Source organism: Protopterus annectens, chromosome 3.part0 (assembly GCF_019279795.1).
Source record: "Protopterus annectens isolate FY-2018-M chromosome 3.part0, PAN1.0, whole genome shotgun sequence".
NCBI classification, from domain to species: domain Eukaryota; kingdom Metazoa; phylum Chordata; order Ceratodontiformes; family Protopteridae; genus Protopterus; species Protopterus annectens.
This window is the reverse complement of record NC_056731.1, coordinates 1,193,387,703-1,193,415,313: the sequence shown is the minus strand read 5'-3', so window position 1 is coordinate 1,193,415,313 and position 27,611 is coordinate 1,193,387,703. Positions and strand designations below refer to the sequence as shown.

Here is a 27,611-nt window from a genome sequence, read left to right as displayed (position 1 = left end):
TTTACCCCATCTCTCTAAGGACCTGGATTCCCTTTCATAGGGGGGGGTTTAGTAGAAGTAGCAGCTACTGCTTTAGGGCCCTGGGCGATGGTCTCTGGATCTGCAAAAGGAGCCTTGTATAAATGGTGATGAGTGTCCGGGACCCTGTAGAACCTATCGGGCTTAGCAGGAGCCGGAGGTAATGAATCAGGAGCAGTGCAAGCATCATTAAATGCATCATCTACAACAGAAAGAACTGGAGGTATAGCTAAAGGCCTATGTTGTGGCAAATGTAGAAAGGTTCTAAGCCTTTTTCTGGAGTCTGAGAAATCTTGGCCCTGCCACTGAAATTGTTCCCTCATAGCATGCAAGGTTTCCCCAAAGGAAAATTCCTCAGGTGGAGAGGCTGAAGGAATGGACTCTTCAGCATCAGAGTCTTCGTAAGTAGAATAAGAAGCCTCAGGAAGGTCTGTATGTTCTGATTCATCAGAGGAACCATCAGTGGATACTGGTTCAGGGGGCTCTGCTCTAGGTCTCTTTTCTGGAGGAGGGAGAGAGGACCTGTCTGGATGAGGCTGGGATCCACAAATTAAAGAAATTAAATCCTCAGACAAAGATAGCATATGACAGCTAGTGCTGGGCCTGTGTGAGGGGGGTCTGGCAGGCACAGATTTTGAAGCTTTGGCTGCTTTAGCCCTGGCAAAGGCCTTAATAGACATGGCTGCAGGAAGCCTAGCAGCTCCACGTGCAGGGGTTGAAATATCCAGGGGAATTGTGTCTGATAATTCCTGAGAAACCGCAACAGAAGGCTGGATTTCAGAAGCAGATTCTACCAGGTTAGAGGAGGCCTCGGTAGAAGGCATGGTTTCGGCTGGAGAAAAAAACGCTTGCTCGGTTTCAGCCAAAACCGAGACACTCGCGGATTGCTTAATCGCGGTTTCGGCCGAGACCACGGACCGCGAGTGTCGGTCCTTTTCTTTTCGTTTTTTGGAAATTTGCGTTGTCGGAGGATCCGACGGCATAATGTAGGCAAAATCAGAGCCGAAAATTTGTTCAGCAAACTCCGACCGACGTCTAAGCGTCCGTCGGTTAAAAGAAGCGCAGGCTAGACAAGCTGCTACGTCGTGGTCTGGGCCTAAGCAATGTATACAGTAGGAGTGGAAATCTTTATGAGGTATTTGTTTCCCACAAGATAAACAGTTATTCACTTTCTCTGACATCGGCTGAGGCAAGAAAGAGTCCCCAACGGGGTACTTAGCTTTTAGAAGTCTTCAAGTAGTATTCGGTAGTAGTAATCTCTGGATCTGACCGACCGGCACTTGCGAACAGCTTCTGCTTCGGGCGCCACGCGGCAAGAAAGACTGAGGAAAATGGCGTCGGCTGATGCCTTTATACCCGAATAACTGCAGCTATGACGTCGGGTGAAGTGCGACACCAGCCGAGGCCAGACCCAGACTTTGGAATCCAGCCGACCGAAGGGCTGCCTGACGACAGGACAACCCATTTGTAAGGGCTGCAGATGCATCCTTGAAGGACATCACAGGAATCAGACAGGGGGAGACATTGTCACCCTTTATTTGCTTTACAATTAGAGACACTAGCAACTAAAATAAGGGAATCAAAAATTCAAAGCTATAACTTATTGTGGTAACCAAAACTGTTGGCTTAACATCATGTTATTTTGTACTTCATAAATCCAGAAAGACATTTTGGTGGTGTGGAACATTTTGCGACAGTTTCAAGTCTTTCCAGGATATAAAATTATTGAAAATAAGGCTATAAGCCACAAATTATGTGCTCTCGCACAAACTGGTTCAGGAATTGTCATTTATGGGGATGTAAAATGAAGCACTTAGGAGTACAGATTAAAAAGGCTTGTTAAAGCAGATAAGGACATAAAAACTAAAAAACTGTAAGATCTTGTTTATGAATATGAACAGTAAGATGCAACCAATAAAAATAGTCCCTTTACAGGTCAGCCATATTTGTATCAACCTGAGGAGAAGTTAGAAATTTATCTGGAAGGGGAACAGGGTGACAGTTAAGTACGACAAGTTGATCCTCCCAACAGAACAAGGTGGTTTAGGATTACCTATTTGAAGAGATTTCAGAGCTGTACAGTTAAGACTCATACAAAATGCAAGCAGAAAGTTCTAATTTAAAGTGGAAAGGGATGATGAAGTGGGGGGTGGAGTTCAAGAAATGAGAGAATGAGATTTTGGATGCAGACCCTTAAGGAGAACATCCATGATACAGAACGTATTCTTAAAGTTAAAAAGTAGTGTAAGAACAAAGCCAGCAAGGGAATGGAGCGGGGAGATTTTGCCAACAAGGATGACTGCAAGTAGAATTACAGAAAATAGCCCCAAAGTGGCTGGAATTTACTGGAGAAAAGTGGCAAAGGAAACAAGCTACTGGGAGCAAATAACTAGAGAGGGAAAGGGAAACAAGAAGTAGTAGTTTGTACTGCAGGCTACAGAATGCATTCCCTACCAGAGATTGATATAGTACAGACAAAGAGAAAGGAAAACTGGAGTCCTAAGTGAAAGACATTGTCTGGTAGAGTTTTCAGTTGAATCTGATAAGACTCAAATGGAGGAGGTTAGAAAAAGAAAATGAAAAAGCAATTTACAAGGGGGTAATGGGAAGACAAATGTATGACTCCCAAGTATGCAACAAAGTGTAGAAGGTTTAGGATTTTTACTTGGAAGTATTTCCATAGGTAATTTTATACTCCAAGCAGACTTCACAGAAAATGCTGGGGGTGTGTTTGGGAAGAAAGAGATGCTGGGAATAGTTTTGAGTGTGCAATGAGTTGGCAGATTTAAAAAATTCTATAGAGTACTCTCTCAAGAATATACTGGGAGCAAATGGCTCTCAGTAGATGATTCTTTTGAGCTGTGACACAGGATCTGAATTGCATACATTAAAGCCTTAAGTTTAATTCTGTTGGCAGCCAAAACAGCAATTTCTAAAAAAATAGAATCAAAATCTGAACAGAGTTTAAAGTACCGAATATTGTTAAAGATACAAGAAATGGAACAGGAGCCTTTAGAAAATGAAAGGAGCAAATAACATGGAAATAAATTGAATTTGTGGGGAAAAATACTTAAAAAATAGAGGACCGGTTTAAGGGAAGACAGGAACCAAGTAATTTACGTAACGATAGGCTGAATTATAGTTAAGAAAGAATACATATTGAAACCATCATGTATATAAATGGAAAAAATGTTAATATGTTTTTGTTTTTTATGTGTTTGGATACCATTGTCTTAAGTGACAGTTTAATAACACTGTTAAACATGCAAAGCTTGTTTTCCGATATTTTATTATATTTATCTAATAAAGAACAGGATGTAACTGTTGCATTTCCGGGATTAGATGCATCTGAAAGACTGTCAGGTTATAAAATTCACACAGAAAACAAGAGAGATGCAGGTAAACTATTCCTTCTGAGACAATACCTGTGGGAAAAAAACTCAAAAAGTGTACTAATGGAATTAAGCTGCAAAATAAAACGCACCAAATCTAGTTGTCAGCATAAAGTACAGTTTTGTACCTACCATAAATGTAGATGTTCAAGTGCTAATACAGCTGCAGTCATAACAGATGGGGTTTCCTGCCGTCAGGCGGGTCCTCGGTCGGCCGAATTCCAAAGTCTTGGTCCAGCGTCTGTTGTCGTCGCTTCTTCCCTGACGTCAGTGCGACAGGGGTATAAAAGAACCAGCCAACGCCATTTTCTTCAGTTTTTCTTGCCCCAGATGTCAGGTGCCCCCAGAAGGAAGGCAATACATAAATGTACGTAATAATGCAATGCAATATAATCAAAAAACAGTAGTTGCAAGCAAATACACCATAAATGAATACCCCAATCAGGTTGTATGAGGAGGCGTTAGCCAATAGGCCTGTCCCAAGAGGGGAAGGAGGGAGGGAAACCTGGACTGCAGCTGTATTAGCACTCGAACATCTACATTTATGGTAGGTACAAAACTGTACTATGTTCATCGTGCATACAGCTGCAGTCATAACAGATGGGTAGAATCCCAAAGCTAAAAAAGGGGTGGTAGGCACTAGGTGGAACTTGGAGGAGCCAGGATGCCCTGCAAGACTGCAGTGGCAAAGCCTGCTCTAGTTTTGGAGTATAATGGTAGGTGATAGTGCTTGGAGAAGGTATGCACAGAACTCCAAGTGGCTGCTTCCAAAATATCTTTGGTAGGAACCCCTCTGAGGAAAGCTGCAGAGGTAGCTGTGGCCCTTGTGGAGTGAGATCTGATGCCTGCAGGTACAGTTTTACCATGAAAAGTGTAACAAAAGCGTATGCAGTGGGCTATCCATTTTGAGATTGTCTGTTTGGAAATTGGCTTCCCTTGAGCTCCTGTAGCATAGGACACAAAGAGTTGTTCTGATTTTCTAAAAGGCTTTGTTCTGTCCAAATAATAACACAGCTGTCTGTGGATGTCCAAGGAATGTAGTAGTCTCTCCCCTTTGTTTTGAGGATTAGGGTAAAAGGTAGGTAAGTGGATAGCCTGATTCAAAGCTACCCTGGATACCACCTTTGGCATAAAGGACGGATTGGTTCGTAAGGAAACTCTGTCCTGATGGAAAATGATGTAAGGCTGCACAGCCATGAGGGCTTGTAGTTCCGATACCCTGCGAGCTGAGGTGATAGCCAGAAGGAAGGCCGTTTTCCAGGACAAATATTGCAATTCTGTTGAGGCAGCTGGCTCAAAAGGAGGCAAGGTCAGTTTTTCTAGAATGAAATTGAGGTACCAAGCAGGTATTGGTCGTTTCCTTGGGGGTTTTATATTCTTAGCCCCTCTGAGGAACTGTCTTAAGAGGGGGTGAGAGAATAAAGGAGGATCAGTGTTGTATTCTGCAGAAATAGCTGAGGCATGGATTTTGATGGAGGAGAATGAAAGCCCACTGCTTAGCATCTCAGCTAGATACTGTAATATTTGAGGTAAATTCAGTATTCCAGGATTCTGGCCCTTTTTCTCATTCCAGGCACAAAACCGTTTCCATTTTGCGGAGTAAGCTTTTCTAGTAGAAGGCCTTCTGGCCTCCAAAATGACATCCTGCACCTCCTTGGAGAGTAGGGTCTGTTGTGAAGTTAAGGAATCTTCCATGCGGCCATATTGAGTGTTTTCAGCTGACTGTGAAGAGTTTTGAAGCTGTGCTGAGTCAGAAGAAAAGGCATTAGAGGTAGGGTCCATGGTGGGAAATGCGTCAGGCTCCTCAGGAGTGGGTACCAGTGTTGTCTTGGCCAGTCTGGAGCAATGAGAATCATCTTTGGTCTGTCTGCTCTGGTTTTTAATAGAACTTTGGGCAGCAGAGGAAGAGGTGGAAAGGCATAAACTGTCATTGTTGTCCAACTGAAAGAGAGTGCGTCCACTTTCCAGGCCTGTGGATGAAAAGTCCTTGAGCAGAATTTTGTCAATTGATTTTTGTGGGAGGCAAAGAGATCTATGTCTGGCCTTCCCCATGATTGAATTATCTCTGTAAAAACTTGAGGATGCAACTTCCATTCGTGTGGATCTGTCATATTTCTGCTTAGGTTGTCTGCCAGCGTATTTTCCTTGCCTGGCAAGTACTGTGCTTGAAGTTCGATTTGTAATTCCAGAGCCATGTTCCAAAGAGACATGGCCAGCCTGCATAGGGGGTATGAATGGGTTCCTCCCTGTTTGTTTATGTACCACATTACTGTGGTGTTGTCTGTCCTTATCAATAGTTGGCCTGGATGCAGAAGGTCTTTGAAAGCTATAATAGCATTTATTATTGCTAGCATTTCCTTTTGTTGATGTGTAGGTGCTTTTCTTTTTGGGGCCATTTACCCTGAATGCACCGATCTGTCATGTGCGCCCCCCAGGCGTAGTCCGAGGCGTCTGTTGTGATGACTTGATTTGCTTGAGGCTTGCAGAATGGGAGACCTGTGTTTCTTTGGCATGCTTGAGCCCACCACAGAAAATTCCTTTTGCAGACATGGAATCAGTGGTATTATTGTTTCCAAACTGTGGCTGTGTTGAGACCATAGGTTTTTCAGGTACCATTGAAGTTTCCTCATATGCAGCTTTGCACATGGGATTAGTAGGATGCAAGATGCCAAGAATCCCAGAGCCTGCAGGATTTTCCTTGCAGTCAGCCTGGTGAAATTTGCTAGTTTTCTGAAGTATTGAGTTAGTTGCCCCTGTTTCTCTGGCGGGAGGTAGGCCATCTGGGTGTTTGTGTCCAAGTTGGCACTCAGGAAAATTATTGTTTGAGAGGGTATTAGCCTTGATTTCTTTTTGCTGACTGTGTATCCCAGAGAATTCAACAACATTATTACAAAAGCCAGATGTTTCAGAAGTATGTGCTTGCTGTCCGCTTGGATCAGGCAGTCATCCAAATATGGGTATATTTGTATCCCTTGAAGTCTGCAGTAGGCAATTACTGATGCCAGGCATTTCGTGAATACTCTGGGCGCAGTAGATAAGCCAAAGGGCAATGCAGAGAATTGATAATGGGTTGAACCTGCAAGACATCTGAGGTATCTTCTGCAATCTTGTCTGATTGGGACATGCAGGTATGCCTCCTTGAGGTCCAATGTTACCAGCCAAGACTCCTTGCCCAGCAAGGGAAGAAGCTGCTGTAATGTGAGCATCTTGAATTTTGGAACGAGTAAAAATGTGTTTAGGATGGATAGGTCCAAAATAGGTCTCCAGTCTTTTCCCTTCCGTGGTACCAGGAATAGTCTGGAGTAAAAACCTTGACCTTGTGTAGGTACCTCTTGAATAGCTTTCATGTCCATGAGATCTGAAATTTGTTTTTGTGCCTCTGCCCTTTGATTGTGTGGCAGGTTTGGCATGCCTCTCATTTTTGGAAGGGTGTGAAAATGGAATCTGTAGCCTCTGTTTATAATGTCCAGGATCCATTTGTCTTTTGTGACAATATGCCAATTTTTCGAAAATAATGCCAGTTTTCCACCTAAAGGTGCTGCCATTTGAGCCTTGCTTGGCATGCAAAGGGGAAAGTCATTGGGTCTGCTTTCTGAATGGCTGTGAACTATCCACACCACCTATTTGTGTAGGAGCTTGCCATTGTCTGCCTCTAAACGATCCTTGAGATTGCCCTCTGCCCCTCGGGTGCCTGTATCTACCTCTTTGGGGTCTGTCCGTGGCTGGAAAGGACCAATTTGTGGAAGGCCAATTTCTACTGAAACGTGGAGGTTGTACCTGTAGGAAATCTTGCACTGTTTGCATTGATTTAGCCTTTTCCTCCATTTTCTTTAATACCTCCTCAGCTTTAACACCAAATAATACATCTTTTTGCAGAGGGGCATCTAGTAATTTAGCTTTGACATGATCTGGTAAGGTTTGCTCCTTGAGCCAGGCATGTCTACGTATGACTGATCCTGTAACACCAGCTCTACATGAGGCCTCTAAAGCATCAAAACCACATTGCAAGGTATGTTTACCCACTTGTTCTGCACTATGCATCAAATCCTGCAACTCCTTCAAGTCTGGTTGTTCAGGTTGTGACATTTTGCTTCTCAACTGTGATAACAGAAACTGTTGGTACTTTAACATATGGAACTGGCAGTTTAATGCCCTCATGGTTAAGGTGGCCAAGGTGTATACCTTTTCCCCCCACCTTTCTAAAGCTCTGGAATCCCTCTCTGAAGGTAATGGATTTTTAGCAGTGGAGGCCTTAATTCCCTTGGGGCCCTGTGAGATAGTTTCTGAGTCAGCTGCATGGCTTTTGTATAGGAATTGGTGTGAATCAGGAACCCGGTAATACCCGTCAGGCTTGACTGGGGCTGGAGATAGAGAGTCTGGGTTAAGGCAGGCCTCCGAATACACATCATCTAGAATGTCTAAGACAGGAGGTATAGCCAGAGGCCTGTGCTGAGGGAGCAAGAGAAAATCCCTAAGCCTTTTCTTGAAGTCTGAGTACTCTTGGCCTTCCCAGTGGAAGTGTTCCCTCAAGGTATGCAAGGTTTCCCCAAAAGAGTAATCCTCAGGGGGGGAGACAGAGGGAATGGACTCCTCAGTATCAGAATCTTCAAAAGGGGAGTATGAATGTTCCTGGTCATCAGAATGCTCTGAAATAATGGAGGCCTGGTCCGAGGAGGGGGATTCTTCCTCCACTCTGGGCCTTTTGTCCGGGGGGGGGGTTGAGAACCCCTGATAAGAGTAATCAAATCCTCAGCCATTTTGAGCATCTGCTTTTTAGGCATGGGGCCTTGAGAAGGGCTCTGTGGAGCTCGTCTCTTAGTATGCATGGCTGCTTTAGACTTAGTGAAAGCCTTGATGGAAAAAGAAGAGGAAGGCCTGAAGACACCTTGAGAGGTGGCAGACCTGTCTAAACTCTGAGTTTCACCGCCAAGAGTGGCTTCGGTATCGGTAGTCGGGGTGTGGGCCGAAGAGCCTGCGACCTCGGGTACAGTAAACACTGCCAATGAAGTCTCGTCGGTAGTCAGGGGCTGCGTAGGTGCCTCATTGAGAACCGGACCACCTGTAGTTGGCTTTGGCGTGGTGTCGGTAGAAGCCGCGGACCTCGTATGTCAGTCCTTATCTTTGCGTCTTTTACTCAAAACTGGAGTCTGAGTATCCGACGACATAATGTAATTAAATTTTTTGCCAAAATAGTGTTGGGCGAACTCCGCCCGACGCTTAATGGTGCGTCTGTTGAATGTAGCGCAAAAACGACAGGCAGAGACGTCGTGGTCTGGGCCTAAGCAAGGAATGCAGAGGGAATGAAAATCCTTATGCGGTATTTGCTTCCCACATGAAATACAATTATTAACTTTGTCTGACATCGGTCTGAGGCAAGAAAAGTTTCCCCAACAGGGTACTTAGCTTTCAAGAAGACTTCGGTTGCAAAATATTCGTAATCTCAGGAGCTGGCCGACCGGCACTTGTGAACTGCTTCTGCTTCGGGCACTTTGCGGCAAGAAAGACTGAAGAAAATGGCATCGCTGGTTCTTTTATACCCCTGTCGCACTGACATCAGGGAAGAAGCGACGACAACCGACGCCAGACCTAGACTTTGGAATTCGGCCAACCGAGGACCCGCCTGACGGCAGGAAAACCCATCTGTTATGACTGCAGCTGTATGCACGATGAACATGTGCAATTTACTTTTAATGAGTGTTTTGGTCTATATTAATACAAACGTCAACAGACAAAACCTTGTCATGAAATTGAAATACCCTTTAAATACATATTTACATACCAAGATATGAGACACTGAAGAACCATTAAAAATGATCCCATTAATGTATTAGTTGAATAAAAATAATTACCAGTAGCAGTGGCAGCTGGTGACTTTAAATCAAAGGGGGGCTGCAGGAGACAGCTGAAAGGGTGGGGTCAATGAGAATGGGTGTGATCAACTAGAAAGGGGAGGAGCTATGCTCAAAAACCACAAAAACTGTAACTTTAATTAAATACACTGCCTTGAGTGCCAAACCGTCATTATGAGAGTCCAATCAAGACAAGATGAAGTGCAGAAGAAAAAAAATATTTCAATGCATGGCTGCATGACAGCTTACTTAATATCTAGATGGAAACAAAAAGGTTGTGAGGCATGAAAGAATAAATTACTTTTTAAATACATTACTGGAATGCCAGTCAAAATCAAGTACAAGAAAAACAAGCAGCACTCAACTCAAACCACTTCTCCTTGCACTGCAGTTCTAATTATAATTTATATTCAGCTTTATTAAAGTACCAAGTAACATGCCGAAAGTAGCAATCTCTGTGATACACCCACTTTTAAAAATGTTTCTTATCCAAAAAAGACATGCTGCCTGACAATAACTATCTACTTGTTTTATGGGGAAACATGATCAAAGAAAAATGAAAAGCAAACAAGAAACAAGGTCAAGAAACATTGCTTAAAGGATTACTGCACAGGTTATGGACCACACATGATAGAGAGGCATTCTGTTTAGTTTGCAGGTAAAGCCTGCAAAGATGACTGCAAGTCTCTAACAAATGTAATCCTGTCCTTTATTACAAATACTGTCACATATGCAATTCAGTACCCAAGGCTTATACGTTATATAGTTATGTAAGTATTCTCTGCATGGCAACAACAAAAAGGCTTTCAATGTTGGCAAACCTTTAACAGTATGCTCATTAAAGTTTACTTGCATCTTACAATCTTAGACAAGCTTACCTGATGGCCGTTAAAGCATTGCTACTTAAATACAGAGCAACAGGCACCTTCTGAATAATATGCATAAATCAACAGTATAAAAATATGACAGAAACCAGAACATTCTGCAAAATCAAGGACAAATGAAAAGCCACTGTAGTACTTGCGTCTACCTTGGATTGGGGTATACTCTGCACATTTACACTGCATAACTGCTCCTTGCCTTGCCTGGACACATCCAGAGTCACTACATGGGGGAGGTGGGGTGCAACAAGTATATCACAATTAGAAATGTCTGTGGCTGACTGTGATGGCCCTGACACATTTGTCATATCTCTCAACCGCAAAGCAAGAAATTTGGTCAATGCCATACATAGAAGTGAGACAAAGGCCCAAAAATAAGGACAATTTTTAAATATTGCTCTTATAAACTTAGAAAGATGACAGAAGTAGGTCTTGCATTAGTATGAATTTTCTGAAGGGTATGAAATCTGAAACTGAAATATCTAACCTCAGTATTTAATGATTTGCCACTAATTTGCCAAAAACCCCACAATTTTATGAAAAAAGGACCAAAATTGCGATGCAAAAATATAAAATAGCCATATAATACAGCTGGGAACCTGTCAAAGAAGTGACTCTCTTAATATTAGTACTGCTAACTTGAGCAGCCGACAAAATAAAATAATCTACATGCATTTCTGAAATAAAAGTAATCTCTAACTCTGATTATTACAGTTATTTATTAAATTGTAAACCCACCACATTTTCTTCCAAAATTGCCATTTTTCGGAGGGATTATTAGGGGAAGAGCAACATTTTGAGCCAAAATTAGGGACAGTTGAGAGGTATGGATATGCCTAATTCTATAAAGCAATTTACTTGCAAGTACCTCTCAACCTGTTATAATGCAGGAAGTCTGGACAAGGCCAAATATATTGGGGGAACATATAAACAGTACTAAAAATTGCTCTTGTATAAATTGAGACAGTTGATAGAATAACAGGTCTTACTTTAGCATGCATTTTTCTGAAGGTTACGAAGAAACTCAGTGTCTGTCATTATTTAGTGACTTAATTCCCAAATGATGTCAGAAAACCACAACATTTTTGCTTCTTATTTTTGGTTTGTTCCTCATAAATCTATTCATTCTGCAAAAATGTGGACAGTTGAGAGGTATAGTTCAGCCGGGGCTGTCTGAGTTTGCCGCCCTTCCCCCCTCACAAAATCATGGTCGAAATGAGCCTCCCCCCTGCAGCCATTCCAATGAACCATTACTTGGCTATTTCGCCCCATTTACCATAAACACTAATGTGCATACTGCTTTACTTCTGCAATGATTTGGACTTCATTTGAAAGTTTTATTTTGCATTTTACAGCACAAACACTAACAGATATCTGCTAAACAAAGCAATGCAGTCTCACAATGAAAACAGACTTAGCATTAAAACTTCTCTGCCCTTGAAACTCACATTCATTGAAACCCACATTCAAAGAAAATACATTTTGCCAGTGGCAGATAAAGATCAACGTTGGGTTTGGGCTGTTTACAAATCACAGGCCCCTTGCACACGAAACATACACATGCTGTTTGATACACCTTCCTGACTGTATTAAATTATATTCCTTGTACAATCCAGTGCAGTTTTAGAGGGTGTTTTAAATGTATTGTTTTGAACATTTTTCCAGTAAACAATGAAACAAAATGCATGCACCAATAATGACAAAACTGCCCAATTCAGAACATTTGCATCACAAAAGTCTACTCAAACTTCTACATTCCACCAGTATCAGTAAATATGCACAGTCTCTGAAGTAAAAGTCATCTAAATAATTCCACATTAAAGAGATATGCAACTAATGAAGAGGTTGATGCTAGCAAACAACTTTATATTTCATTGTTTCATCTACAAATAAAGTGCCTGTTGCCTTGAAGAATAAATTGCCTATGTTACACTAAAAAATAAAGCTAGTAATATTGCAATAGGGAATGGATGGCAAACTGATAAGAAGTTCATAGTTACTAGGTATCTTCACCAAAAAGGACTGCAGCATCCACCCCCTTGCAACACAGTACAGTATCAGCAATGCATCTACCTACTGTGGGAGTAGAACCCACAGCCTTCTGCATCAAAATCAAGTACACTACCTGTTGTGCTATTAACAATGCAAGCAGACTCAGCATAAGCAGCACTAAACTTTTGCTCCCCTGCAGGTTTCAGCTCCTTGTAAAATCTACTCAACAAACACTCAGCTGTATCTCTGAACTTTGCAGCACAAGAAATCTGGAAAAAGTCAAAAGTTATTGGGGGGGGGGACAAAAGCCCAAAAACCAGGAACACATTTTAAACATTGCTTGCATAATGTTGGAAAGTTGCTAGAATAAAATGCGGTGTTACCACCATACATTTCACTGCCAAGTCTTAAACCCAGGATGCTGTGCAAAACTGTCAGAGCAACATACCACTATGCCAGATCAGCTGTTTTGTGAAAGAGAGGAAGACAAACTTAAATGGCTACCATTTAGTGAATTCAGTTCTCACCATAGCTGTCAACCTCTTAGCACAAAACACCTGAATAAAGCCAATAATGGGGGAATACAGCCCTCAAACATGTTCAGTGAATTCAGTTCTTACCATAGCTCTCAACCTTAGCACAAAAAAACTGGACAAAGCCAATAATGGGGGAATACAGTCCCAAAAAGAGGGACAAATTTCAAATATCCATCTTATAAACTTAGAAAATTGTAGAATAAAAGGTTTTGTGTTGCTATGTACTTTCTGAAGAATACGAAGTCTGAAATTCAAATGCTTGTCATTTTTATTTATTTTACATTTGTTAACCAGGAAAGTCTGACTTGGAACAAAAGCCAATTTTCAGCAGAGGCCCAGGGAGAAACACTCCAGACACATGTCTTTGTAAGATAGGAGGACACCAGAGCACCCAGAGGAAACCCACACAAACACAGGGAGGACATGCAGACTCCACACAGAAGGCACTCCAGCCAAGAATCACACGAGAACCTGTAGCTGTCAGGCAACAATGCTACCACTGCACTACTGACTTTGTAAGGACACAAAAATACAGAAATCACAGATTTTTATGAGGAACAGACCAGAGCAAATATGACGCAAAAATCTGCAATTTTTTACAAATGGTGGTGGGTAGGGAATTCAGGCTCTTGCCACCTGGGTCCAGGGTTCAAGCCTGTTCTCTACCCACCACCATATAGCAACTGAGGTATTTTACACACACACACACACACACACACACACACACACACACACACACACACACACACACACACACACACACACACACACACACACACACAGAGTAAAGTCCATTGTATTCCTTAGTTCCATATAGTGCAGTCAGATCCCTCTTAAAGTCTATGTAGTTGTAACTGTAAAGACTTCTGGGATAGTGCTGCTGAATGCCCTCTTCCTAATCCGAACTTCTGGTGAGACAGTCTGGTGTGTGCATGTCCCAGACTGATGCACGATGTTCCGCAACTCGCGTTTGCATTTTCTTTTTTTTTTTTTCTTTTCTTTTTTGTTTACAGCTTGGGGGGGGGCTGCAGTCCTGCAGCCCAATAGCACGAACCGCCCCTGACCAGTAGCAATTAGGGCTCCTCCTCTTAACTTAAAACTTTGCTGTTATCCACTGACCATGTTAAAAATTATACTTTTAACATAACATAGAGAACTATGAGCAGGTCGCTGATCATACTCTGCTTATTATGCATTCGAGAGATGGATATCAAGAAATTTACCTCAACAGCAAAGCGCAAGAGGTGAATCTTAGCATTCATGATGAGAACACACAATTAAGGGTTATGATCAGCGACCCAACCTTAATTCTTTGTAGTGCATGGAGCTTTATCAGCTTTATGCACTACTAGTTACAGAAAAAAGTGCTAAGCATTTTGTTGGCTTTAAAAGCCATACAGCACTAAGCAAGCACTGTCAGATAGGCAGTGTGCATGTTTGCTTTCACCTTCTGTGCCTATGAACTATATAGATGTTCGCAAAATACCCAGATTTTTTTGCCTCATGCAGTGGATATAAAAAGTTCACATACCCCTGTTAAAATGCCGGTTTTTGTGATATAAACAAATGAGACCTCAATAAATCATTTCAAAACTTTTCCCACCTTTAATGTGACCTACAACCTGTACAATTCAATTGAAAAACAAATCTGTTAGGGGAAAAAATATAAAAAATACAAAGCGTACAATACACTAGTTGCATAAGCATGCACACTAACTTTGTTGTGTGTGCACTCCCTTAAACTAATACTTTGTTGAAGCACCTTTTGATTTAATTACAGCATTTAGTCTTCTTGGGTAGGAGTCGATCAGCATGGCACATCTTGACCTGGCAATATTTTTCCACCCTTCCTTGCAAAAGTGCTCAAAATCAGTCAGATTTTGAGGGCATCTCTTGTACATAGCGCTCTTCAGGTCACCCCACAGATTTTCTATTAGATTTAGGTCTGGGCTCTGGCTAGGCCATTCCAAAACTTTAATTTTCTTCTGGTAAAACCATTTTTTTGTTGATTTGAATGTATGCTTGGGGTCATTGTCGTGTTGAAAGGTGAAATTGCTCTTCAACTTCAGCTTTCTAGCAGACGCTTGAAGGTTTTGGGCCAAAAATGACTGGTATTTGGAACTGTTCATAATTCCCTCCACCTTGACTAAAGCTCCAGTTCCAGCTGAGGAAAAGCAACCTCAAAGCATGATACTGCCACCACCATGCTTCTCTGTGTAGGGATGGTGTTCTTTTGGTGATGCGAAGTGCTGTTTTTGCGCCAAACGTACCTTTTGGAATTGTGGCCAAAAAAGTTCAACCTTGGTCTCATCAGACCATAACACATTTTCCCACATGCTTTTGGGAGACTTAATGTATTGTTTTGCAAATTTTAGCCAGGCCTGGACATTTTTGTGTTTAAGAAAAAGTTTCCGTCTTGCAACCCTAACCCATAGTCCAGACATATGGAGAATACCGGAGATTGTCACATGTAGTACACAACCAGTATTTGCCTGAAATTCCTGTAGCTCCTTCAGTGTTGCTGTAGGTATCCTGCAGCCTCCTTGACCAGTTTTCATCCGGTCTTTTCATCAATTTTGGAGGGACATCCAGTTCTTTGCAACGTCACTGTTGTCCCATATTTTCTCCACTTTTTGATCTTCACTGTGTTCCATGATATATCCAATGGTATGGAAGGTTTTTTGTACCGTTCTCCTGATTGATACCTTTCAACAATGATATCCCTTTGATGCTTTGTAAGCTTCTCTGTGAACCATGGCTTTTGCTGTAGCAGGCAACTGAATAAATGTCAGGAAAATCCTACTAGGACAGCTGAGATTTATTTGGGGTTAATCAGAGTCTCTAACTGATGGCAGGTGTGTACCCAAGAAGAGTGAATGTTGTAATTAAATGAAAAGGTGCTTCATCAAAGTATTAGTTGAAGGGTGTGCACACGTATGCAACCAGCATATTGTAAGTTTATTATTTTTTATATTTTTTTCCCTAACAGATTTGTTTTTCAATTGAACTGTACAAGTTATAGGTCACATTAAAGGTGGGAAAAGTTTTGGAATGATTTATTGTGGTCTCATTTTTTTTATCACAAAAACCTAGCATTTTAACAGGGGTGTGTAAACTTTTTATATCCACTGTATGCTTTGTACCTTCCTCATAAAATTTGTTTGTTTTCAGGCAAATCACAGAGGATTGAAATCACTAAATAATGACACAAATTTGCATTTCAGACTTTGTATCCTTCAGAAAAAGCAGGCCAAAGCAAATCTTATTATAACAATTTTCTAAGCTTATAAGGGCAAAGTTAAGGGTCCATTAACAACACAGACAGCAGGGAAAATAAATATTCACTGCTGTTTGCCTGTCAGTATAGGCAGATTTGTCTGACTAATGCGAGACCTGACCTTAGGTCAGCACCAGGGAGTGCTTAACATTTGTTAAGATCTAGTCACGCACTATAGTAGCATTTAACTGATTTGTCTTTTTCTGGATACTGCAGCGTAATCACCGCACTCCATGTACTAATTTATTTATTTTAGTTGGCAAAGTCAAGGCAGTTTTACACTCCAGTCAGCCTTGCCAGAATGTTTTCCATAATAATCACCAAGTTATCTGAAGTATAATACTGGCAAGTTATATATTTTGGGACTACCCCTTGTTACAGCCACTAAAACAAGACTTGCTGAAAATGAGTGAATGAATCTGCCCAGCGAAGATTAATGCATATTTTTGATTAGTACAACTTATGCAAACACATTTAGCTACTTAAAAAAAATCAATTAATAAGAAATTGAAACAATCTGTCTGGCCTACAGATGACATAAAATGATCTGAAATAGATGACCTGGAGTTGGGTTCACAGAATGAATGAGAGAAAACTGAAGCAAAAAGGACTCATTGGATTTCAAATATGACTTTATATAACAATGATGGTCTTTTTCTAATGCTGTCCAGCTTCAAAATGTTTGGGTGTCAATATTAAGAATAAGTTTATAGAAATTGGTTTAGGTTTAAGGACAGTTTTCTTTTTGGCATTCTAACTAAATGCAAATGTTTGGTAGGTAGAATTTTTAAATGACTGACATGTCAAGTGCTGTTCAATGGTACCTCTACATTTATATCGGTTCTTTACAACTGTATGAAGTATTTTATGCTTGTAACTATACTAATCCCTATAAAGTGGCTGATAAAAAATACACAAAAGATTATCCCAAGATAATAAGATTTACTGCAGACAGTAAGAATGTGTGTGAAAATAAATAATTGTGTGTGAAAATAAATAATTTCCCCTTCTGGTAACTGCACAGAGTAAATATCACTATTATCAATGGAAATTAAATTATTAGAGGCCACAGACTATTACTTCTGAATATCTGAAGGCTGAAAATGGGCTAAATGCACTTCAGTACAAATCTTTAAAGTTCACAGGTCTTCCCTATTTAGCATTGTAATACATCTATAAGACACACCTCAAACTATGAAGAGGTGATTGCAAAACCTTATGGAAAGGCAAGTGTGCTAAGTGTTAAAAACATCACTTCTCTGCTAAAAGCAAGTGTTCCTCTCTACAGCTGTGCTACCACCATGTGAATTCTCATAACTAGACTGAATATTAATCAGATGTGCTTTCTACCTACTGTTAAACGTGAAGGCTCATCGATAACCTTAGTACCATTAACATTTCTGTACATTGTTTAGACAGCATCTACCTAGCAACCCTTAACCAATTAGAAAATAGAATCCAATTATTTTTACCAGCTCATACTGTTTTCTGTTGGGCTTCCCATCCAGTACTTGTGTTCCTTACCCAAAGGAAAAAAAAAGTTACTTACTAGGTCGCTGCCAGACAGAGAGGACATCGAAGATGCAGATGATTCTGAAGAAAGCTCCAAGGAGCTAGAAATGGATAATGGGGATGGCTGGTTGTGTGGCGACTCTGACTCTCGCAACTTATTCTGTGCTTCAATACCATTTCCAGCATTCTGATACACAACGCCTGTATTCTTGCCATCTGTATAAGACAATCAGAAACATTTCAATTACAATTCATCTTTCATGTACTGAAAGAAAATTATGTGCTTACCATAATGATAGATCCTTTCATTCCAGTCCATCCAATACTACATATGGGTCATCAAGCCCAGCTCGTATCTGATGTGGTCAATTCAGTGCTTCAGCTTTGAGCGCATCCTAAACCTCTTCCTATAATGCCCTGCTTCCCCTGACTAACTCAGAATTTGATGCCCATTGCCAATTGCACTTGCACTGCCTTTGACTCAGGATGCAGATTCTAGGATGACATAATACTAAGGGAAAGTACGATGGGTTGTCATATTAGATGGACTGGAAAAAAAAGTTATGTCTTACCATAACATTATATCTGTATTGTTGATCCTCATTCAGTCATTACGCATGGGTATCTGTTCCGAGCTCGGAACTGAGCCGGCCATTTTCCAAGCTCGCGTCAGCTTCAAACTCTCGAGCTAAACTCTTAACCACAATCCTCCTCTCCCTGTTGCCTCAGATTGAGTTTGCCAGTCAAAGAAGGTAGAGGCTACCTCTGGTCAAATAACCGAAGAGAACTGGATGGTGAGATCCACTAGAAACCACAGGAGGGGGAAGGAGGGAGGGTCATAATGACTGAACAAGGATCAACAATACAGATGGAACGTTACGGTATGACAACTTCTTTATCTGATATTGTTAATCCTCGTTCATTCCTTATGCATGGGACAGAGTCCCCAGCTACCTCTATTCCTGGGAGGCTCTCATGGAAGGACATTCCTGAGCACCATAGAACCGAAAGATGTTCTTCCCCTGGAGGCCAAATCCAATTTGTAATGATTGATGAAGGTATGAGGCATAGACCAAGTTGCAGCTGCACAGATGTCATGTAAAGAAGCTCTGGCATGGAAGGCAGCAGAAGTTGCCACCGACCTTGTTGAATGAGCTTTCATGGTAGTAGGCAACGAGATACTACGTTGTGTATAAATAAAGGTCACACAGTCCTTCAACCATCTAGCTAATGTGACCTTAGCAACAAAAGATCCTAATCTAGGTCCATAAAAAGGCCAAAAATAACTAGTCAGATTTACGAAAGGGTTTAGTCCTGTTTAAGTAAAAATGGATTTGCCTGTGTTCTAGGGTATGTAGGCAATACTCTCCTCTGTTTGAATGACTGGGAAAGAAAACTGGCAATTCAATGGCTTGATTAATGGACATTTCAGAGATCACTTTAGGCAGAAATGACTGATTAGTTCTCAGAGACACTATCTCTATGAAAAATCAAATATGGACTCTTGACACAAAGCTTGAAGTTCAGAAAATAAGTCTGGCAGAAGTAATAGCGACCAAAAACAAGGTTTTCCATGAGAAATACTTGAGGTCGCAAGAAGAGGCTGGTTCGAAAGGTGACATTTCAGAGCTTGTAGAACTACTAATGATAAATCCCATGGTTGAATAGGTTCTCTAAAAGGTGGCTTCAGATGATTCACACCTTTTATGAAGGTCTTGCACAATTTATGAGACATAAGATAGGAATCTTGGACACCCTCATGAAAATTAGAAATTGCTGCCAAATGAACTCTAATGATAGAGGCCGATAGACCCAATTGACACAGGTCGGCCAGATAGTCTAGTATTATCAACACTGTTGCTGAAAAGGGGTCTACTTGTTTATCTTTCAGCCAACAGGTAAATCTTTTCCACTTGCTCAGATATGTAATTCTAGTGGAAGACTTATGAGAAGCAATGAGAATATCACGTACTGGTAAAGAAAGATCATTCTGCTTGGCAATCAAAGGAATTGGATTAGCCAAGCCGTGAGCTTCACGCTGTTCAGGTTGGGATGAATCAGGTTCTGTGAGTGTGAGATCAACTCCGGGGTTAGATGGAGAATCGATGGTCGAGCTAGTAGGTGAGGCCAAAGGAAAGTGAACCAAATCTATCGAGGCCAATATGGCGCTATGAGGATCACCTTGCTCTTCAACCGACGGGCTTTCTTCAGAAACTGGGGAATGAGGGGAAAGGGTGGAAATGCGTAAAGAAGACCTGAAGGCCAATCGTGGACTAGAGCGTCCCTGGCTGACTGTCCCGGAGGGGGAATCAGGGCGAAGTAGTTGCTAAATTTGTAGTTGGTCGGGGATGCAAAAGAGGTCGCAGCAAGCATGGCCCCAGTGGTGGAAGATCTCCGCCACTATCAAGGGATTCAGGGACCACTCGTGAGGTTGAAGAATGCACCTGCTTAGTCTGTCTGCTATCATGTTGGAACTCCTGGGAATGTGCGTTGCTAGAAGAAAACGGTTGGTAGCCATCGCCCATTGCCATATCCTCATGGCCTCTCGACAAAGGGGGTAAGATTTGGTTCCACTTTGCTTGTTGATGTACCAGACCACCGCCATGATGTCTGATTGAATCGCAATTGTCCCAGACGGCAGCAGGGGATGGAATGCTTGCAACACCAGAAGCATCGCCCTTAGCTCTAGAACATTTGTATGCACATGGGCCTCCAGTTCGGAACAAGTGCCTTGGACTGTCTGTATCTGACATAGCCCCACCACCCCATCAGGGAGGCATCCGTGGTCAATGTGGCCTTGGGTTGCTGGGGGGAGAAGGGGAGAGACCATTGTGAGAGATTGTGTGTCATCCACCAATTTAAATCCGGTTTGCACCTGTGGGTTACTCGAATCATGGCTGAAAGAGGATGCTGAAAAGGGGTGAGCAGTAGCCATTGTAGAAGCCTCATGTGAAACCTGGCCAGGGGAACAATGGTGATGGAGGCTGCCATGGAACCCAACAGCTGTAGAATCGAATGAGCTGTGGATTTTTCCTTTGAAAGGATTGGAATTAGTTGTTACTTTATCCTTAGAATTCTGTGCTCTAGAATAGCAGCTCTGCAGTTTTTGTGTCCAAGATAACCCCTATGAATTCTGTCGACTGAGATGGGGTGAGATTGGATTTCTGCCAGTTTATGGTTATGCCCAGCCTTTGAGCAGTGAGAAGAGAGTATGCCAGGGCTTTTTCCAGTAGATGTCTGGTGGTGGTGGTGGAAATGAGCCAGTCATCTAGGTATGGAAACACCTGGAATCCTTGAAGTCGCAAGTGAGCTGTGACAACTGTCATGCACTCTGTGAACACTCTGGGGGCTGTAGAGAGTCCGAAGGGCAGTACTCTGAACTGGTAGTGACTGGCTCCCACACGGAAGCGCAGAAATCTTCTTGATGGCCTGTCCACCTTTATGTGGTAGTACGCATCTTGAAGATCTATAGAGCACATCCAATAGTCTTTTTCCAAAAGCGAGAGGATAGACTGTATTGTGACCATCCGGAATTTTGTACTCTCACAAACTTGTTAAATACACTGAGATCCAAAATTTGTCTCCAGTTCCCGGTTTTCTTTGGCACCAAAAATAGTCAAGCAGAATCCGGATCCTATCTGGTCTGGAGGGACTATTTGGATGACTCTCATTCTTAGCAGCTTTTCTATCTCTAGTGCTGCTTCTTCCCTTTGACTGGGTGAAACGTCAGGAAGATTTTTGAAGGGACGGAACAAAGATCAAAGGGGATATGATAACCTCTGGTTATAATCCTTTGTACCCAGGAATCTGTGGTGATGGTTAGCCAGGCAGAAGGGTACAAGGAGAAACGTCCCCCAACCACCTCCAGAGGAAAGGAGTTGTGCTGCTCTTCAGGAGCACTGGTAGGATTGACCAGGTAAAGAATCCCTGGAACCCTGGTTACATGGACCCCCTCTGCCCCAAAAGGAGCATTTTCCCTGTGAGTTTCCCTCTCTGCCTCTGGGGGAGAACACGGCCTGTGCTTGACGGAAAGGACCCTGAGATTTCTTGAACCATATCTTCCCACTCTTTTGTTTTCAGGAGAAAGCACGTTGAGGGGAAGAATAACGGACACCTACGGCAGAAAGGGTCTTATCATCCTGTTCACATCTGGCCAATGTGTTTTTAACTTTGGGCCCAAACAACAAGGAGGCCTCAATGGTAGCATTAAGAAAAGAAGACTTAAAAGGGTTCCGCGAAGTTGCACAAGAACATCCAGGCGTGTCGTCTCAAGACTGCAGCTAAACCCGCTGCTCTAGCTCTCCTGACGCGTGAGATATCAGTCGCATAGAGGAGTTAGAAATAGATTCAATGGTGGCCAGCTAAGAGGCCACTTTGTCACGGACCTCATCAGACACGGCACCAGCCAAGGTTTCAGAGAGCTCAGAAACCAGATCCCTTTGAAGCCTGGTAAAATGTGCCATATAATTCACGGACCTGATAGCAAAGGTCGCTGAAGCAAAGGTGTGCTTCCCTATCTTGTCCAGGGCTCGGGACTCTGTTAGGTGGATGGACAGTCTGGCTTTCTTCTTCTGCCAGATCCTTTTTGTTGCGGCCGCCACCACCAAAGCATCCACAGGAAGACCTTGGACCAATGGGGATCCGAAGCAGGAGGGGACAAGATCTTATCTGGCCTCTGGGGAATAGCTTCAATGGTATCAGGAGCCTTCCAAGCATGCTGCACGATGAGCCGGACAAGTTCATCGGCAGGTGGAATAACCCAGGAGGTAGGGGGCCAGGCACGAAAGGCCTGCAGGAACACAGATTCCTCAGAGGTCAGATTAGAGGGTTGCCAGTCACCTCTCTGTTTCAGGATTTCGAGGATATCACCAAAGGATACTTCAGAGGGTGACCAAGGGGATCCTTCCCCCTCATCGAAATCTGTGTCTTCGGTGAGGGACTCCTCTGTGGAGTCCATGTGCTTCCTCTTAGACAAACTTTTCCGGTGGACCTCCTCAGTGGGAGAAGACAGCGGAAAAGGGGATTCCTGAGGGAATATGTCCTGCGGCCCTTGCACCCAGTGTCCACTAGATGCGACTTGTGAAACCAGTGTACCAGAGGAGGGCGGGGGTAGACACAGTCCGGTATCACCAGCAGCAGCGAAAGCCTTCTCCATCAGTTGGAAGGCTGGTCCACCTGAAGAGGAGTGTATGTCTAGGACAGGGGTCACCCCTCCTCTAAGTGGCTCAGCCTGCTGACCCGGAGTCCCTGGATGGCTGTGGAACAGCAAGCTATGCGTGTAACAGCTGACATCCTGGGTTGTAGCAAAACTTTCCTGCCCCGAAGGCAACTGCGGTTCCTTAGTGAGGATCCATAAAGGGAACCGCAGAAGGGGAAGTCTGTGCTATATCCATGGACTTCCAAGGCAATGAAGGAGAAGAATAAGAAGGGGTCTTTGGAGATGGGTGATCACCTCCCAAAGAATGAAAGTTCCTGAGGGGAGGGATACCTCTAGCCAAGAGTACCTGGTCCACAAGACGCAACACATGTTTGGAAAGGCTTCTAGTGGACCTAACGGAGACTGAGGGAGAAACAGGCCTGTCCACAGAAGAGGCAGACTCTGTGCCCATCTCATCTAACCGCACCAAGGACAACGGTGCCGAGAGAGACTGGACTACTGTTGTCTGCACCGAAGAAGTCATCGGTGCCGAAGTCATTGTCTGCACCAACACAGGGATCGGTGCCAAAGGGGTTGTCGGTGCCGAAGCTGGAACCGGCAAAACTGGAGCCAACAATAAAGGCGTCGGTTCCGAGGAAGATCTCTGAGCCGACGCGGTCAAGGTCTGCGCTGACTGAACGGTCGGTGCCGATAGAGTGCTAATGGTCTGAACCCAGGAGCCCCTCGGTGCCGACATATAGAAGGCTGCAGGAGAAGACGGAGCTGAAATCACTAATGAAGCCGAAGGCCTCTGTGTTGAAGGTCTATGCACCGAAAGCACTGGAGCTGACAGAGAGCTCCGGAGCTGAAACTTTAGCCAATTTAGGTTTTGGTTGGTGGGAGTCCCCAGCCGGGGACGAAGGCAAAGATTTAGCCTTAGTAGGAACATCCAAGGTTTTCTTATGGGCTCTAGGAGGGGTTGAGGCCTCTGACCCAGAAATAGCCTCTGAAAAGAGAGATTTTAGAAGTCCCTTCAGAATCAGCTTGTTTTTCCTTTCCAACAAGGCTCTATTAGAAAAGTTCTCACAAATAGTACAGGGTGGGTCAAGAGACAAATGGGAAGCTTCCAAACAATAAACACACAAAGAGTGTGCATCAGAAGTAGGCAGTTTGTGTCCATAATCAGAACACTGCTTAAACCCCTGACTACCTTTATCTGCCATGACAGCAAATTCATTAATAGAAAAGGTACCAACAATGGTACAAGAGAGTACCCAAAGGTATGAGAAAAAAAGGGAAAAGGATTACCAACAATGATAAAGAGAGAATACCTTGCGGTAAAAGTGGTAAAGAAAAAGCAGAAAAACCTGAAGAAATTATGAATGCAATACGGCAAGAGACAATAAAATATGAACTTTTCTGACAGGAAAGTAACCTGTAAAGCTATTAAACAACAACTGACTACACTTAGCTCAAGAGAAGTATCTTAACACAACCAAATGGCAATGCGGCAAACGAAATCCGAGGTAACAGGGAGAGGGGGATTGTGGGTAAGAGTTTAGCTCGAGAGTTTGAAGCTGACGCGAGCTTGGAAAATGGCCGTCTCGGTTCTGAGCACGGAACCGATACCCATGCGTAAGGAATGAACGAGGATTAAGAATATCAGATTGAAAGATCTGTTATGATGTTGAGTACATAACTTTTGTACCCTATTCATGAAGTCAGTCTAATCAGACATATGGGTCAGAATCTCCAGCTACTAGAATCCTGGGTTGCCTTAACGCAGGAAACCTTCAGGATGGAAGCCCTGAAGAAAGTTCTGTGTCTGGACATATTGTCTAATTTTTAAATGTTTGACAAAGGTATGGTGTTGAAGACCAAATGGCAGGTTGACAGATTTCATCCATAGACAAGATCCTGAAAAAAGCTACTGATGCAGAGACAAGCTTGAGTGGAATGAGCCTTGGCTTTGACAGGCAAAGAGCTGCCATGAGAAGTACTGATAAAAGAAATACAATCAGACAGCCATCTAGACAGACAGACAGACGTTAGGAGACTTTCCTGCTCAGTTTGTTATGAGCAAAGGAGACAAGAAATTGATTTGGTCTTTTCTGATGGGTGCTGACCTGTAAAGGTAGAAACAAGTTGCCTACGTATATCTAAAGTATGCAAGACGTATACTCACCTTTGTTTTCATTGTCTGGAAAAAAAATTATGAAATGCACTGGCTATGAGCAATTCGACTCGGAAGCCACTTTTGGAAAAAAGACGGATTCAAAGGGTAAACCTGAACTTATTAAAAAGGATACATGGATGAACTGAGGATAAAGTGTGAAGTTCAGACACACTCCTGGCTGAAGTTATGGTCACCAAAAGAAAAGTTTTCCAAGACAAAAATGTAAGATCTGTAGTTGCAACTGGCTCAAACGGAGGCCTGGGCAAGGCTTCTAGAACAAAAATTAAATGGCAAGGAGAAACTGGCTCATTAATGGGAGGTCTCAAAAGGAATATCCCTTTGAAAAAGGCTTTATATAACTTATGAGAGGCTAAGAAAGATTAATAAAACCCAATTTGAAAGGATGAAATGGCTGCCAGCTGTACCTTAACAGTAGAGAAGCTGAACCCAGTGGAAAACAAGGAAGACAAGAATCATAAAACATCTTACACTAATGCTGAAAAGGGCTCTACGTAATGAGATTCCACCCATAAGACAAACCTTTTCCATTTAATATGGAACACCTTACAACCTATCAATTTCTATGAAGTCAAGAAAATATGTAACATATCAGAGGAAAGGGAATCAACACATGCCATCACTGGAACTGGACAAACCAAGCGGTTAGTTTCAGACTGGAGAAGTCCAGGTTTCAGCACAAATCTGTATCAGACTTAACCAGGGAGGCTCCTTCTAGTAAGGTCTTAGTAGGGAAACCATATCTGCCTGGGCCATGGGGCAATGAGCATCGCCGTTACCTTGCACAGAATGGCTATCTGTATGAATCTTGGGAGGAGAGGAGTGTGGGGGATAAGTGTAAGGAAACCTGGAAGGCAAATAACTGGAAAGAGTGCACCTGGTGTTCTGGCCCTGTTGAGAGAGTATAGTAAAGTACTGGCTACATTTGTTGTTTATGTAGGCTTGCAAACAGATTGCAGCATGGGTCACCCCAGGGATGGAAATTTTTATTGGCTATTGCCAGATTCAAGGGCCACTCATAAGGAGGAAGAGATGCCTACTTAGCTTGTCCACAAGACTGTTGCACCTTCCAGTAATGTGTGTTGCAATCAGAATGGTGAGAAGCCATCGCCCACTGCCACACTCAAGGTTCCTTGCAGAGAGGGTATGATCTGGTTTCCCTTTGCTTGTTTATGCACCGGACTACTGTCATGTTGTCTGCCTGGATGTTGATCACCCTTGGAGGAAAACAGCTCTGTAGTTCCTGCAACACAAGAATGATTGCCCTCATATCTAGGACATTTATGTGAAGACAAGCTAAGTCTGAACATGAACCTTGACCAGTCCGGCCTTCACAATAAACCTCCACCCCACCCCAAGGGAGAATGCATCCATGGTTACTGTTGCCACTGGAGGGGGAACTTGAAAGAGTTCCTGGTGATACCAAGGGTGAAAGAAGCCACCACTTTACATGCGTCCTGCACAAATCCATTATCCTGATGAGAAAGGACAGAAGATTGTGTCCAAGACCACTGCAACTGGAGTAGCCACTGTAGGATCCTCATGTGGTAATGAGAAAACTGCACCATATGAAATGCAACTGCCATTAAATCTTAGCTCTGAATGCTAGCCTTGCCAGAGGATGAGCTAGATCCAGAACAGCTTGAACTGCCAACATCAATGATCTAAATTCTGTTCTGTGGCAGAAAGATCCCAGCTTTGGTTGTATCTAACAGACAATCCAGAAACACTAAACTGAGTTGGGGCCAAATTTGATTTTGTTAAATTCACCATGATACCCAAGGAGGTGCAATGACAAAGAAGGTATTCCCTTGCATGAAGAAGCGACTCTGGAGGCTGCAGCCATGAGCCGGTCATCCAAGGATTGGAAAATATTGAATCCCTGTAAATATAGGTGAGCTGCTATGACTGCCATGCATCTGAACATCTTGGGGACTGTGGTGAGACCAAGTGACAGGGCTCTGAACTGAAAATGACTGGCCTTATAGGGAAATGTAGAAATTACTTGGACTCCAATATTTTTATGTGATGGTAGGTGTTCTGGTCTACTAAGCACATCCATTCATTCTTCCAAAGATACAGGATGATAGACTGCACCATGACCCTGCAAAAATGTGTCTTTTCAATGTAATCATTTAGAAGGTTTAGGTCTCCAAGATGGGAAGAGGTCCTTTGATGTTTTTGGAACCAAAAAGGGCAAATAAAATCCTGACCCTTGTTGGTCTGGTGGGACTTTCTGGATGGCTCTTTTTTGTAAGAGACAGAGAATTTCTGGTATACGATGCTTTTGCCTGACTGGGTTGGGTACCAGGCAATGGAAAAAGGGGAGAAAAGGGAAGCACCAAAAATGGTATTTGATAGCCACTGGATACTACTCATATTTAGCCACTGATCTCGACTGAGGGTGAATAAGAAGTGATGCTAAAGGGAAATACACCCCCTGATTACCTCCAAAGTGGAGCATTTGGGCAAACCTCACACAGTTCTGAGGTCACCTATCATAAAAAAAGGTACTCAGAATCCCTGGTTTTATGGTCCTACTTGGCCTCTGGGCCTGCATCCATTGAAGTGGCCACCTCTACCACAACTTCTATCAGAGTCGTCGTCGTACGGGTGGTAAGAATTGCAAAACTAGAGTATCCAAGCCCCTTTTTGGTTCCTGGAAAAGGTGCACTGAGGCATCTCAAACTTCATTCCTACTGCAGAGACAGAGTCTCTTGTCATCCTGCTCACTTTTCTGCATCCATTCATTTACAGTGATACCAAATAAGGTGGTATCCTTCAGAGGGAGCATTAAAAAATTATGCTTTGAAATTGTCCACA

The 27,611-nt window shown here is 42.8% G+C and overlaps 1 protein-coding gene across 1 annotated transcript in view; it reads right to left on the bottom strand.

The window, feature by feature from the left end:
* The window catches only part of TENT4A (terminal nucleotidyltransferase 4A), a 1,710,012-nt gene that overhangs the window by 388,166 nt on the left and 1,294,235 nt on the right, over positions 1 to 27,611 (bottom strand). Inside the window, exon 12 of the mRNA XM_044065408.1 lies at positions 17,495 to 17,673. Coding sequence (XP_043921343.1) covers positions 17,495 to 17,673 — 179 coding nt within the window. The remainder of the gene's footprint in view (positions 1 to 17,494; positions 17,674 to 27,611) is intronic.